The 12,820-nt window shown below is 33.9% G+C and overlaps 1 protein-coding gene across 2 annotated transcripts in view; it reads right to left on the bottom strand.

The window, feature by feature from the left end:
• LOC129231078 (neuroligin-4, X-linked-like) overlaps positions 1 to 12,820 on the bottom strand; it is a 256,715-nt gene that overhangs the window by 16,122 nt on the left and 227,773 nt on the right. For both annotated transcript variants that reach the window (XM_054865331.1, XM_054865326.1), the window contains exon 6: positions 11,829 to 12,313. In XM_054865331.1, coding sequence (XP_054721306.1) covers positions 11,829 to 12,313 — 485 coding nt within the window. The remainder of the gene's footprint in view (positions 1 to 11,828; positions 12,314 to 12,820) is intronic.

Raw genomic sequence — 12,820 nt, 5'->3', positions numbered from 1 at the left:
CTACAAGCTGCATCAAGGTTCTGCAACAGCAAGGGGCGTTTCCGAAAAATTGAGTGTTAGACGGTAAATGTATTTTTCATCATTAGTAGGCCCGATAAGCTTTAAAATGGAAGGGGGGGGGTCAAGAAATAAGAAAGATCTCTCATACCGACAGAAAAATAATCATCAGAAATAATATATTAGATAAGATATAATTGTAGTGCTTGTATTTTTGAAAATTTATACAATTTGTTATCGCAGGCTGTTTGAACCGTCATGGCTTAGATGGCTGCACGTATTCATCATTTAACCGAAAGGTTAAAATACAGTTGAATATGAACTAAGTTCGTTTTTTAGCGTAGCTTTTCGGATATAGTAAAAGTGTGACTATCTATTTGTTTTTTGCCGAAAGAAGTAAAAAAAATGATATTTTACCCATCAAGTTGTTCGTAATTTTGATGTTTTACTTTGTATTCTAATAAATAATCATAGTTTAACTAAATGAAAGATTAAAAGAATTTACATTTCAGTGAACGATGTATTCTATTGCAGTCTGAAATCTTAAACCTCAGATTTATATTTTCGCTTACGTTATACTTTAGCTTTCTGACCGGAGCCAAGGTTTAAAAAAAAAAAAAAAAAGCAATTAAGAATAGATACAGCTACATGTTTGCATCAAGATTTCGTAACAGCAATGAGCATATCCAGCTCATTTATTTTATTACCTCACTAGTATTATTTATTGCTTTTATGTGTGCAGGTTTTTCGATGCAGATAGTTCTGGCCGAGCTCGAACATTCGTTCTTCTGGTTACCATTCGAACGCTCTGCCGATCAAGCCATTTTTCTCTGTTGGACACACAGCGCAAGTTAAATTTATAAATTTAACCAAAAACCTCAGTCCGGTGCTTTAAAACCTTTTTTTTTAAAGAAAAAACAATTTTTTAGATCCTGGGTCTATTTTTCGTCGTTAGCCTGCATAGTAAGCTCTAAAATAAGATGTAAATCAAAGAAATCGATCAAGAATTGAGGAAGATCTCGCGTAAGAACAAAAAAAAGAAAAAAAAAGGCTACAGAACTAATGTATAAGAATAATACATAGCCTTCAAAAAATACAATTTATCAATTTAAGACTGACCAAAAATTAATTCTAGTGATGGAATCTATCTGGAATCTGTTTCAATAGTAAAAAAAAATTAAAACTAGGACAAATTTCAAAATGACTGATTTCGATAGATCATCTAAAAAAGTTGTTTAAACTCAGTAAAACATTTCGACTGTCTTTAGTAATCTGCAAATATTAAACTCTTTAATTTCAGTTTTTGCCTTCATTTTTGTTGAGTAAAATCCATCTGGTAGAATTACTTTGGAAAAAAAAAAGGAGAAAGCGTAATTGAATTTTTCTTCCATTTCGGGAAAAATAGATACCTTCAGTCAAGTCTACACTTTTTGCGAGTTTAATTAAGGAAGAAACGCATTCGCAAAGATGGTTCCGCTAATAAAAATTTTATCGTATCCAATAAATTTTCTACAAAATAATTTCGTGCAGGAATAAAAGCTATTAGATGCTTTCGTAACAGTTGTGCTCTTATTCAGGTTTTATTTGGAGCTAAGATTGGTGTACTGAAAAAAAAAAAAGGCGAAAACAAATTAGTCGATGCCAAAAGTTTGACTTCTGCTTTATCAAGTATTATTTCAACATTTGAATTTAGAAGTTTCAACTGGTCTTGAGTTTTCGTTTTTTAATTTACTTTTTTAATGCTCAACTCAATTTTTTTTTTCAATAAAATCAGCTCATAATATGATAAAAGAGGCTCCGCCCTCTGTTCAATTTTGCTCAGCAACTGACTTTCGCCACCTAAGGTAGCTAAATACATCCTGCGGCTTGTGACAATTGATAATTTTAATTAGGGTAGACCAGGGCACGTTTACGCAGTGCCCTTTTTACTTCCCTTTACAAAAAAGGAAGTATTGTATTCGCGAAAAATTTTCTACCCAAAAATCGGCCTTAATTTCCATTTTGCTCACCCCCAAATGAATGTTGAGTTTTTTTTTCGACCTGATCACACGTGGATATGTGCCTCGAAACGTACAGATACCCGAAATATTCATTTTGACGATCCCCGAGTTAATTACAACGAGTTTTCTCGTGACGTCTGTATGTAAGTATGTATGTGCGTATGTGCGTATGTGTGTATGTGTGTATGTATATTGCATAACTCAAGAAAGGAATTTCCTAGAAAGTTGAAATTTGGTACGTAGACTCCTAGTGGGGTCTAGTTGTGCACCTTTCTTTTTGGTTGCATTCGTATGCTTCAAAGGGGGGTCTTTTGCCTCTTTTTTGGGAAAAATAATTGTTAGTTTTGACGTAAAGTCACGTGGTGTTATAATTTGGCGGACACTTGGCAATATATCACCAGTGTTTTGGTCGCCACGTTTTGTCGCCAACTTGGCGACAAATTTGGCGATTTTTTTTTTTAAATCTTGTTTTAATTTGGCAATTGTTGGTGATATTTAGAGTTGGTGATATTATAACTATTGAATCATATTAAAATTGTCAATAATGAGAAAATTACATTAAATTGGAGTAAAAAAAAGTCATGTGATGCACACATCAGCTCGTTTCAAAACGAATCATAAATGAAGAGCCAACTATCATGCCAGATTGATGCTACTTCCTCGCATATATTCTCACAAGTTTTTGAGCATCAGTCGAGTTTCAGTTTAGCATGCAAAAAAGAAAATCTGTTTTCTACCAAGCGGAATATATTTTGTTTTGAACGTTTTGAAACTTATTGTGAATAAATAATACTTTGTTAAAAACAAATAAATATACACTCCTGTCTGTGAAAATTGCAACACCATGAGGAAGCATCATAGTTGAATGAAATTAAATACACAGTTGAGTGGTAATAGTACAAATAAATGATTACATTTTCAAATCAAACAAACAATAAAAATAGATAGAAATTAGTATGTTGTGTGGCCACCATGCGCCGCAATAAGAGTTGCAACACGACTCCGCATGGAGTGAGACAAAGTTTGAATATCTGCCTGCGGAAGAGTATTCCATATTGTTTTTTTGTATGCGCAACCAAAGTTCATCTGTTGAAGCAACAGGACGAGGATCACGAGCGAGACGCCGCCCAACGAAATCCCTCACATGTTCAATCGGTGACATATGCGGGAAATATGCAGGCCAGTTAAGAAGCTGTACCTGTTGCGAATCAAGGTAGGATTTGACAGTCCTGGCGACATGCGGACCGGCGTTATCCTGTTGGAATACAGCCCCCGGCAATCCTCGCAGGAAAGGAATAGCTTGGGGCTGTAAAACTTCGTTTATGTATTGGGTACTGTTCAAAATGCCCGCAATTGGTAGCAATTGAGATCATCCATGATATGCTATGGCACCCCAGACCATAATTCCGGGTGTTCATCCACTGTGGCGTTTGATAATGCACTCCGGAATGTGCCGTTCACCGACATAGTGCCTGACACGAATTCAACCGTCATGGTGCCACAAATTGAAGCGGGATTCGTCAGAAAAGACAACCTGCTACCAATCAGCACGCCAACTCCTATGCACATTGGCCCATTGTAGCTGCGGGCGGCGATGATTTTGCGTAAGAGGAATCCTCTATAATGGAGTCCTTGCGCGCAGCCCACGCTGCAGCAGACGTCTCCGAATTGATGAAGCACACAATGAAACACCTTTAACTGTTGACCACTGTGCTGCAAATTGTCTAGAAGAAGCTGTGCGATCTGTCAGCGCCATACGCACCAAGTGTCTGTCATCGCGAGCTGACGTCACATTTCGGGGTCCACACCCGAATTTCCGAGCTGTCCGACCCTCGTCCGTCCACTGCTTCCAAACACGTATGACTGTGCTTCACGAAAGCCGAGGATTCTGCTCCGTTCAAAATCCGAAATTTGCATAAATTTCGCTTTCTTTCGTCGAAGAGGCATAGTAAAGATTCAGTTAACGTTTACTTTAGCATATAACCGCCGATAATCATACACGCCTTGCTACAGCCGTCTATTTATATTCGGTTCGATCCACCGTTCAGAGGGTGCTGCTCAGCATACGCATGCGCTACCGTTCTGCAATTCTAATCATTTTCATACCATACCTTACTTTACATTTCCCGCAATTTTCAGCTCACTCGCGTAAGTCCTTCGTAGTGTTGCAATTTTCACAAGCAGGAGTGTATAAAAAATAGCAGCATTTTGTTCTTTTTTTTTGAGTATTGTATTCAGATAGGCAGAAAAGTTATTAAATTTTGTTGCAGATTAAAAATAAATCCCAACTTGACGACGGGGCCCGTTTACGCATTTTCATAGGGGCACATTTACACACGTTCTTACTGTGTCTTACTTCTAAACGGGCTTTTTTCGCTCTGCACTGTCACAAACCTTTAATTTTCTCAGGTTAATTTAGTTTTGAAAATCACCATTAATTTTTAATTAAGTAACAGATTCGTACCTTATATCTTGCAACCATATAGTGTTGTCTTCATGCCTGTTCAGTTTTAACTTTATACACTATTTATCCTGTGATACATTTTCCTTATTTTAAAGTTGGTAAGACATTACGTTCAAAACACTAACAGAACCACGTTAGATGTCAAAATAATGAAAATGCTTATCATTATTTTGACATCAAACGTGACATCCTAGTGGGGATAATCCAAGTATTTCTCCCGTTAAGCCTACCACATTGTCACATGTGGACTTCTGATGCTGAGATCATTTGAAAATGTAGGACCAAAGCTTAAGAAACAGGAAGTGATTGTGAGCATCTTCTTTTTTTCCCCTAACTGATACTCCAAATAAAGAAGTCCTCAGTCAAAAACAGTTGCAAGCTACGAAGAAAAAAAAACAGATTGGGCAGAAAAGAAAAAGGAGAAATGACTTTAAAATGAAATAGAAATAGAAGACATCAAAGAAAAATGTATGAAACCAAAATCTGCGACAGAGAAACCGTTAGCGCACTCTGTAAAAGAGAAATTAATTAACGATTCTATTTAAGAAGTAGAAAATTTTGCTTGCATGTATTGTTTGAGAGCACATAACCAATCGAAAAATGGACAAGACATGGTTCAATGTCTTAGATGGTAAAACGCAGTCCCACGAGAAGTATGCGAAAAGGAACACTTTATTTTTGTTAGTTAAATCTAACAGTGATGATGAGGATGACTAAATAGTTTCTGTTTTTATTAGCAATAAGCCCTATGATTTTAGTTTAACCTATAAAATGTTCTTCAATTAATTATTTGTGATTTTTCTTATTTTCAGCGTGTTTTTAGAGAAATAAAACATTTAAATTTCGTTAAATATCTATATCACTTGGTATCATTTTTATTATGCGCAAACGTGTGTCACTCGATGCTTAAACTTGCCCCGTGTTCGGGGCAAGTTTATGCAACCAACTTGGAATTAAAAAAAAATATATTTTTTTTTTACTTTCAAAAACACAAGCTGAACAACAATTTTGACTTCATTAATTGCTTTATAAAACAACAATGTCTAAAATTTCCTAAGTTCAAGCATAAAAATTAAAAAATTCATTGAAAAAAATCCTGACTTGGTTGATATTGACAAACATCTGGAGGTAAGATTACAGAAACACGAGAACAGACACATACAGACGTTTAAAGCTTTCATAGTATAGAGATAGAGTGCTCCATAATTGTTGACAAAATTTGAGAAACCGTACATAAATAAAGTTTTCCTTTGTGTTCGAAATTTTACTAGTGTGTCGCCTGCAAACTAGTTGAAACAAGAAGAATTTAGAAGGCGACAAGCCCGGCTTGTAGGAAAGCTCAAGTTTCGCGCAGACTTTCCACATGTGCAACTCCTCCGCAACAATGCGTTGCACCGTTGTATTCGATAAGTTCAGGGCTTTTGCCACTTGGTAGAGACTCAAATCTCAGTCCGTGTTCGAAAAGTCACTCTCGATGCACATTCACGTCAGCATAGGTCAGCACGGGTGTCCATACTGGGGTTCGTCAGTCACTTCTTCCCGGCCTTACGAAAGGCCTCGTGCCACATTTTACTTGAAAAAAGGATAGACCCTTAGTCCCAAACGAATGCTAAAGCATTGCGAACGTTTGAGGAGGAAATCTGAAACAAAATTTGATCGCATTTCGTGGCTCTGACGAACGTTCCATATCGCCGTGTCACGCACTACCGTATAGGGTTTACTGTTAAGGTCGATGTACCACTTTGCGCTGTAAAGTCAACAAACCTCACCTTCGTCGCAGTCAACAGTATTACGTAAGTGTAACTGTGCATGCGTCAGTATAACGTGAGGCTTATTACTTTTGAATTCAACCTTGTACATTAGTCAACGCATCTTAAATGCGTATCCTCTGCATAATCGCATTTAAGTGCCGCTGAGAACGGAAGGTTCGAACTTACCAGGAAGCTATACGATTGTATAATAAAATATCGAAATAAAAAGTGTTACGTAATGAAACATGTTTTTGGACGCATAATTATTTTGTTTCTCGTCTTCAGGTTATCAAAACATGAGATTTTAAGGTTTTCCAAGTTCAGCGAGTCGGTGAGAAATGTAAATCGTCTTCTCACACTTAGCGGATGGAAATCTTGCCACATGTGGCCGGTGAAGTCACATGGTCCCTTTATTTCTCTTCATTTCTTTCAACTTGGAGACTTTTCTTTAAATGTCGACGTACTTTAAGATCTTAATTCTCGATAACGTTGGAGATAAGGGAAAATAATTGATACGTCCAAAATTGTAAAATAAAGTTTTAATAGCCAATCCCTTTGGTATCGTAGCTCTGTTCTCTGCATTTAACTTCAAAGATAACTTTTCATGAAGCACTTTTATTTTATTTTCATACCTCGCTATGATGGTTCAGATTAGGTATCCCTTAATGCTGCATCAAATGATACTATGTATAAAGACATTTTTTGGAAGATTTTCTGATGATATGAAACATTTATGCATATCAAAGTTTCAAAACGTATCTTTTGTAAAGGTCATTTTGAGTCAAAAACTGAAAACAGATTGATTTCGTTTATTACTGAGAGCTGTGATTTCATTAAAAGTTATAATGAGTTTCGCATCGTAAAACCAAATAAATAAATTTTATAGGGATCTTTGGGGAAATAAAAAAATTTGATGAAAACCTAACACTTGAGAAAGAATAAACTTATCCAATGTTTGACCGAATAAATTATTTTAAAAGTACTCGGGGTATTTCAGGCGATCCAGGAGTAAAAAAAATATGTTATGGCTAAGTAAAAGTATTTCAATAATAAAAAATATATCTTGTTAAGCTTTATCTAACCCCATTGGAAAAGAAAATAATTCTTCAAAAATATTTGTTTTGAGACGATAGGTATGCTTAACAGTTACAAAATCAACCTTAAAGTCAATGTTTTCTTAGTAAAATATGAAAATTACTTTAAATAATACATTCATTAAAATACTTGTTACATTTAGATTCTGAAGCAGATGAGCACATTTTTCATATCAAGCATATTTGGCAGAATATAGCTTTTAAGATCTTCATCAATCTTCTCTACTAGGGAAGATGGTATTGATCCCCTTTGAAGGAAGCAAATGCGGGTCGGTCTTCTTAATAGACGATTTATTGATTCATCTTAAGTCGGGGAAAGTTATTAGTCATTAGGAGATAGTCGTTTCTCTTTAGGCTAAACTGTCAAAATAGAATGTTCGTGAAAAATTATCAGTTTATCACTTTAAGAAAGGAAACTATCCACATCGAAATAAAGTAATAGATTAGGCAATCTAAGTGGGAAAGAAAATCTCAATTTCTAATGCTCTTTATTATTCAATGCATTTAAAAATATTTTTAGGTAGTAAGCTAAACTAGATAAATACTCTTGACATCGTGAAATAATTTTGCGGCATTTTTACACTCTATTTTAGTAAAAATTCAATCAAGTTGCAGACACAATTATTTATGAGAGATGATGCAAAATGCCTAATTTACCAATAAAGCTGATACGGAAAAAATGCCGAACTAAAATATAAACTGAAACTCTATTTTGTGTACTATTTTATTCCTTAAAAGTTTTATTTTCCATATATAGGGATAGGGTAAGAGCTCTAGTAGTCGGCTATTTAAAAGAGCAATTACTGTTTTTTTGTTAACCTATAAATTTCATCAATCAATACATATATATATATATATATATATATATATATATATATATATATATATATATATATATATAATATATATATATATATATATATATATATATATATATAAGACTTTAGGCTATACCTTTCTGATAATGATTCATTATTTTTTTTCCATAAATAAAAACATTTTCGTTTTAAAACTAACCTACTGTTAATACCAGAAAATACTCCTGTAGTCGGTCATAGAAACCCAGTGCTCGGTCATGTATGAGCCCAGTAGTAGGCCGTTTCATTTTCAATACTCTTATAGAGTATGAGTGAATAAATATTAACAAAATTTAATGCGGAACTTACAGCACAGCATTGTACTTACAAAATTAATTATTCCAATGATTTCGAAAGAATTCTGCATTCTTGATGTCTTCGTAAACATCTACGTTTATATTAAGCATTTTTCAATTAGCAACCGGTTTGGATATGCATCGCATGCGATACATTTTTTTAATATTTATATTCTACATGACATCCCTTACTAAAGTAGTATCCCACACTGCGAAAATAGAAATCAAAGAATGGAAAAGACTCGAATTTTCTGGGAAACGAATTTTGAAAACAAGAGAACGTTGACTCCCCCCCCCCCGCACAAAAAGTGTCTGTATTAACTGTGTATGCTAAGATAAAGACTGAATAAAAGAGTTTGATAGAATAATGAACGATAAAGCGTGAAATAGTGATTGATGCGTTTGACACTTTACTGGTCTATGTTCATTACAACGAAACGTCAACATACGAAATATAAAATTAAAATTGTAGTTTTGGAAACAATTTCACCTCAAAACAAAACAAGTAAAAATCCTCACGAAAAGCACTTAAAAGGTTGGCAATCGTAGGCACATCAAAAACAAATATGATAAAACGAGGTTCTTTTTTTGCGAACGAGCTGGAATAAGACGAATTATATTGGAAGGTTCGTATTTTAAAAAAAATTTCTGGGGGGAGGTGGACAAAGGGTGTGAACTCAATACATTTTTTGAGAAAAATAATCAAAATATAAGCAAAAATGCGTATTAAATTATGTTTTGAAAATACAGAGGGTTAATTGACCCCCCCCCCTCCCCCATACTGATTGTACAAATGACGAGCCTGTACGTAGGTAAATTGAAATTGAGAAATGGAGGATGTGATGAAGATAAACTTGCAGCTTTCAACAAGAACATTAGTAAACAATAAATGGAGTGGGTAGCAACGTGATGCAACTTTGAAGCCATGCTATTTTAAAACAAATTCCTCGTACTTTTAAATAAGAAGAAAATTTTAATTTCCTTGCGAAGAAAACCCAATGAATTAAATATTTGGTAAGAGGCAGTAATAAGAAATGATAACAGCATTTGGAATAATTAGTATAAATAGAATACAGGCTCTTTGAAGCATTATGGTGAAGCAAATAGTTTAGAAAAATGAGCAATAGAAAAAATAATCACATGTTTAACGCTCATTAAAGTAATTTGAGTGAGCGCAACTATTGAAGTATTACATATTAATTCCTTACAATGGGAATGTTTATTCATTGCTAATTAAATACTAATTGCAATCAGATCATTTTTTATCAATTTACGTACCATGATTTGATTTTAAAAAAATAATAAAATAATTCCCGATAAATTACCATTTGGTTATGACAAGTTGAGAATTAGAACTTATATTCTAAACACAACGACGTACTGAATTTACAACCTGTTTTCAGCCCTATTTTTGAGAATTCAAAACTAAAATCAACATTAGATACAGTAAAATAATAAAACAACTATTTTCATCAACAGAAAAGTTAAGGCACAAAATGTAAACATTTTCTTTTGAAAATATAACATTAGGAAGGGAATTTTTACTCAAAAGAGCTAAACTGCCACTGTGTCAATACCTTTTTTTTAATATACTATTTGATGAACAATAGAAAATCCACATTAAGTATGCAGTCGAGTACTGGGTACAACTAAACAGTATTGAACCAACCAGTGGTCAATCTCTCATGGCCGACTATTGGAAATGCATAATAAATCGGTAACCAATTGTCAGCCATCCCTCTAAAAAAATTTGAATCTAAGAAGGAGTTTATTTTTTAATTGAAACATTATGTTATACAATCCATGAAAACATAAGCAATAGCAAATTTACAGTAGAACTAAAGAAAGAAGGGTACTTAGCATATAAAGATGATGTGTCTTCTTAACAAAAAAAATAATAAGAAAAACGCAAATTTACATGATGGACACACCACTTGAAATAAAATAATTCGTTACTACTTAATAAAGAGTACTTATAACTTCACTGTTGTTGGATGATAATCGCCATAGGTAAAGGAATATGGGAATGCATCATACTCGATTTTGAGCTAGGCGTATTCTATTTACAAGCAGTTTTACGTTCTTGTGGCCGAATACTGGTGACTGGCCGACTACTGGAGCACTTACCCTATATATTGTTCCTAAAATAACTATCTCAAGAACCGAAAATTTGCACTACATATACGTTTCTACGCTATAAATGTTCATAAACGAATTGACATGAGTATGAAAGCAGAACAATGAATTCTGTTAACATAATGAAACTAATGACATTTGAATCAAAAGGATATTATTCCTACAATTTTAATATAATTTGAAAATATTTAATTATATATTACGTAATAAGCATGCAAATTCGTTGACTTTAACTTCCAGATTTAAAAAATCATGATTAATTTTTGTCACATATTAAGATAGCTAATGGAGTTTTCAACGAACGGGGATTAAAAATGTTGTAAACGCTGTAAACGTTTACCTTAAAAGGGAACTAAATTCTTCTTAAGTTTCTCTTGAAAATAAACCTACTTTTCAATTAAATACACTTTTTTAGATCAGATGACGAGCTTAACTTAAGAATGCGTATATTAGAGGATTTTCCTTTTTGTATTATCAAGAAAAAAAAAAGCAATAAACTCTTGAGCGTTTATCTACACTGCTTCTAAAAATACTTTTTTCAAAAAATAAACGTTTAAGTGGTAAAACATGTGGAAACTATTTAATGTCTCAGTCTTATACAAAATAGAAGGACTGAAACATAAATACATTTAACGTTTCTGCGTGTTACCTTTAGAGACATCAACGAAATTAATCAAAACATAGAACTTTTTGAATTTTTGTGCTCTTTTTGTATTTGATAGTTTGTACAAAGTGGCACACTTTAAGGGAAGTTTGGGGCCACGAGGGAAAGTTCTAAATCGTAATTTGTTTAGTGAATTTGAATTTAAAAGAAACTTCAGAAAGCCCAATGCCACTTTTAGGACAGTCATAATGGTTAACAAATTATCCCTGAATAAAAGAGCAACTCACATCTATGTTAATAGTTCAGTTTGAGTTGTATTACAATTATATTTGTATAGTTTTCTACAGCTTTACATTTATCAGCCATCAATTCACTAATGTTGAAACATAACATGTAATTAATTCTTTAAGGAAAGATTTTATCAGTTAAAAATTGAGTAATCGTAGAGCTTCTCCAAGTGACTGCAGTACAATGTCAAAAGAAGGAAAAAAATTATTTTTGATCAAATTTTTCGGGAAAACAATTGACTGTTTAGGAAATAAACTCTCATTAACTTTTATGGAGTAAATAAATTAGACTTTCGAGACTAAATATTCTTCTCGTACTATCTACATTCATATCAGACTTACCTGATATTCCCGTTTTTGCATGCATTCAGTTCTGTGCTTGTCTCTTTGGTAATACACCCCAGCAAATATTAAAATGTTCAAGATCAGTAATGAACATCCTATCGCAATGGTAACACTTAGAGCAGTTGAATAAGCTCCCTGTTGCATTATCATTGCCAAAGAGTCTGTATTGTTGGATGTGGTGGAGGCAGTCATGCTGCCATCCTCTGTTGAGCTGGGGAATTCACTGGTTACTGTGAACTGGTCGACGATCTGCTGAGAAGACGTGGCGAATGTCGTTGTGGACGTGAACGTGATTGGCGATGGATCATGCAGTGGACGTTGTCTGTAAATCCCATCATACGTCAAAGGGTTGTCATGATCTTCAAGTTGGTGATGGCGGTTGGTGGTTTCAGACGCTGCAGACCGGTGGAGAGTTGGGATGAGGTTCAACCAAAATGACAATCGGTGAGCATGGTAGTGATCGCGAAGACGTGGTTTCATAGCTGTAAGGGTAAAAAAGAATAAATTTAAAAGTTAGATCTGCATTAGCAAAACATAATATACGTAAAATGTTTCCACTTTTTAACTTTTACCCAGTCAGTTTCAAAGCTGAGGGTTTTGTGCTGTACAATACGTTTTAAAAAGCTTCAACGCATGTTTGGTCAGTACTTTGAAATATTTGGTAAGACCTTATTCCATAAGTGCGGTGGCAGTATTACTGCCTTTAATGTTCTGGAGAATAGATATAACCGTTGTAAAGTAACTAACCTATTTTGGAAGGTTGCAATATAGTAACGTTACTTTGTTGTAATGTTTCAATAAGTTATGTGTAAAATTAGAGCTACATCCTCTAGAAGCATACATAGTAATTGTTTGAAAGGTAACACATTAGTAATAATAGGCTTTCTCTACACTTTCTTTGAAGGTTGCTAATTTTTGAATGTAAGTTGACTTATAGCTTAAGTTAATTATTCAATGATATAAATAATCTAAAGCTATTAAATGATCGA

Source organism: Uloborus diversus, chromosome 1 (assembly GCF_026930045.1).
Source record: "Uloborus diversus isolate 005 chromosome 1, Udiv.v.3.1, whole genome shotgun sequence".
Taxonomy (NCBI): Eukaryota; Metazoa; Arthropoda; class Arachnida; order Araneae; family Uloboridae; genus Uloborus; species Uloborus diversus.
Note: the sequence above shows the minus strand (reverse complement) of the source record. Positions and strands in the feature narration are given on the sequence as shown.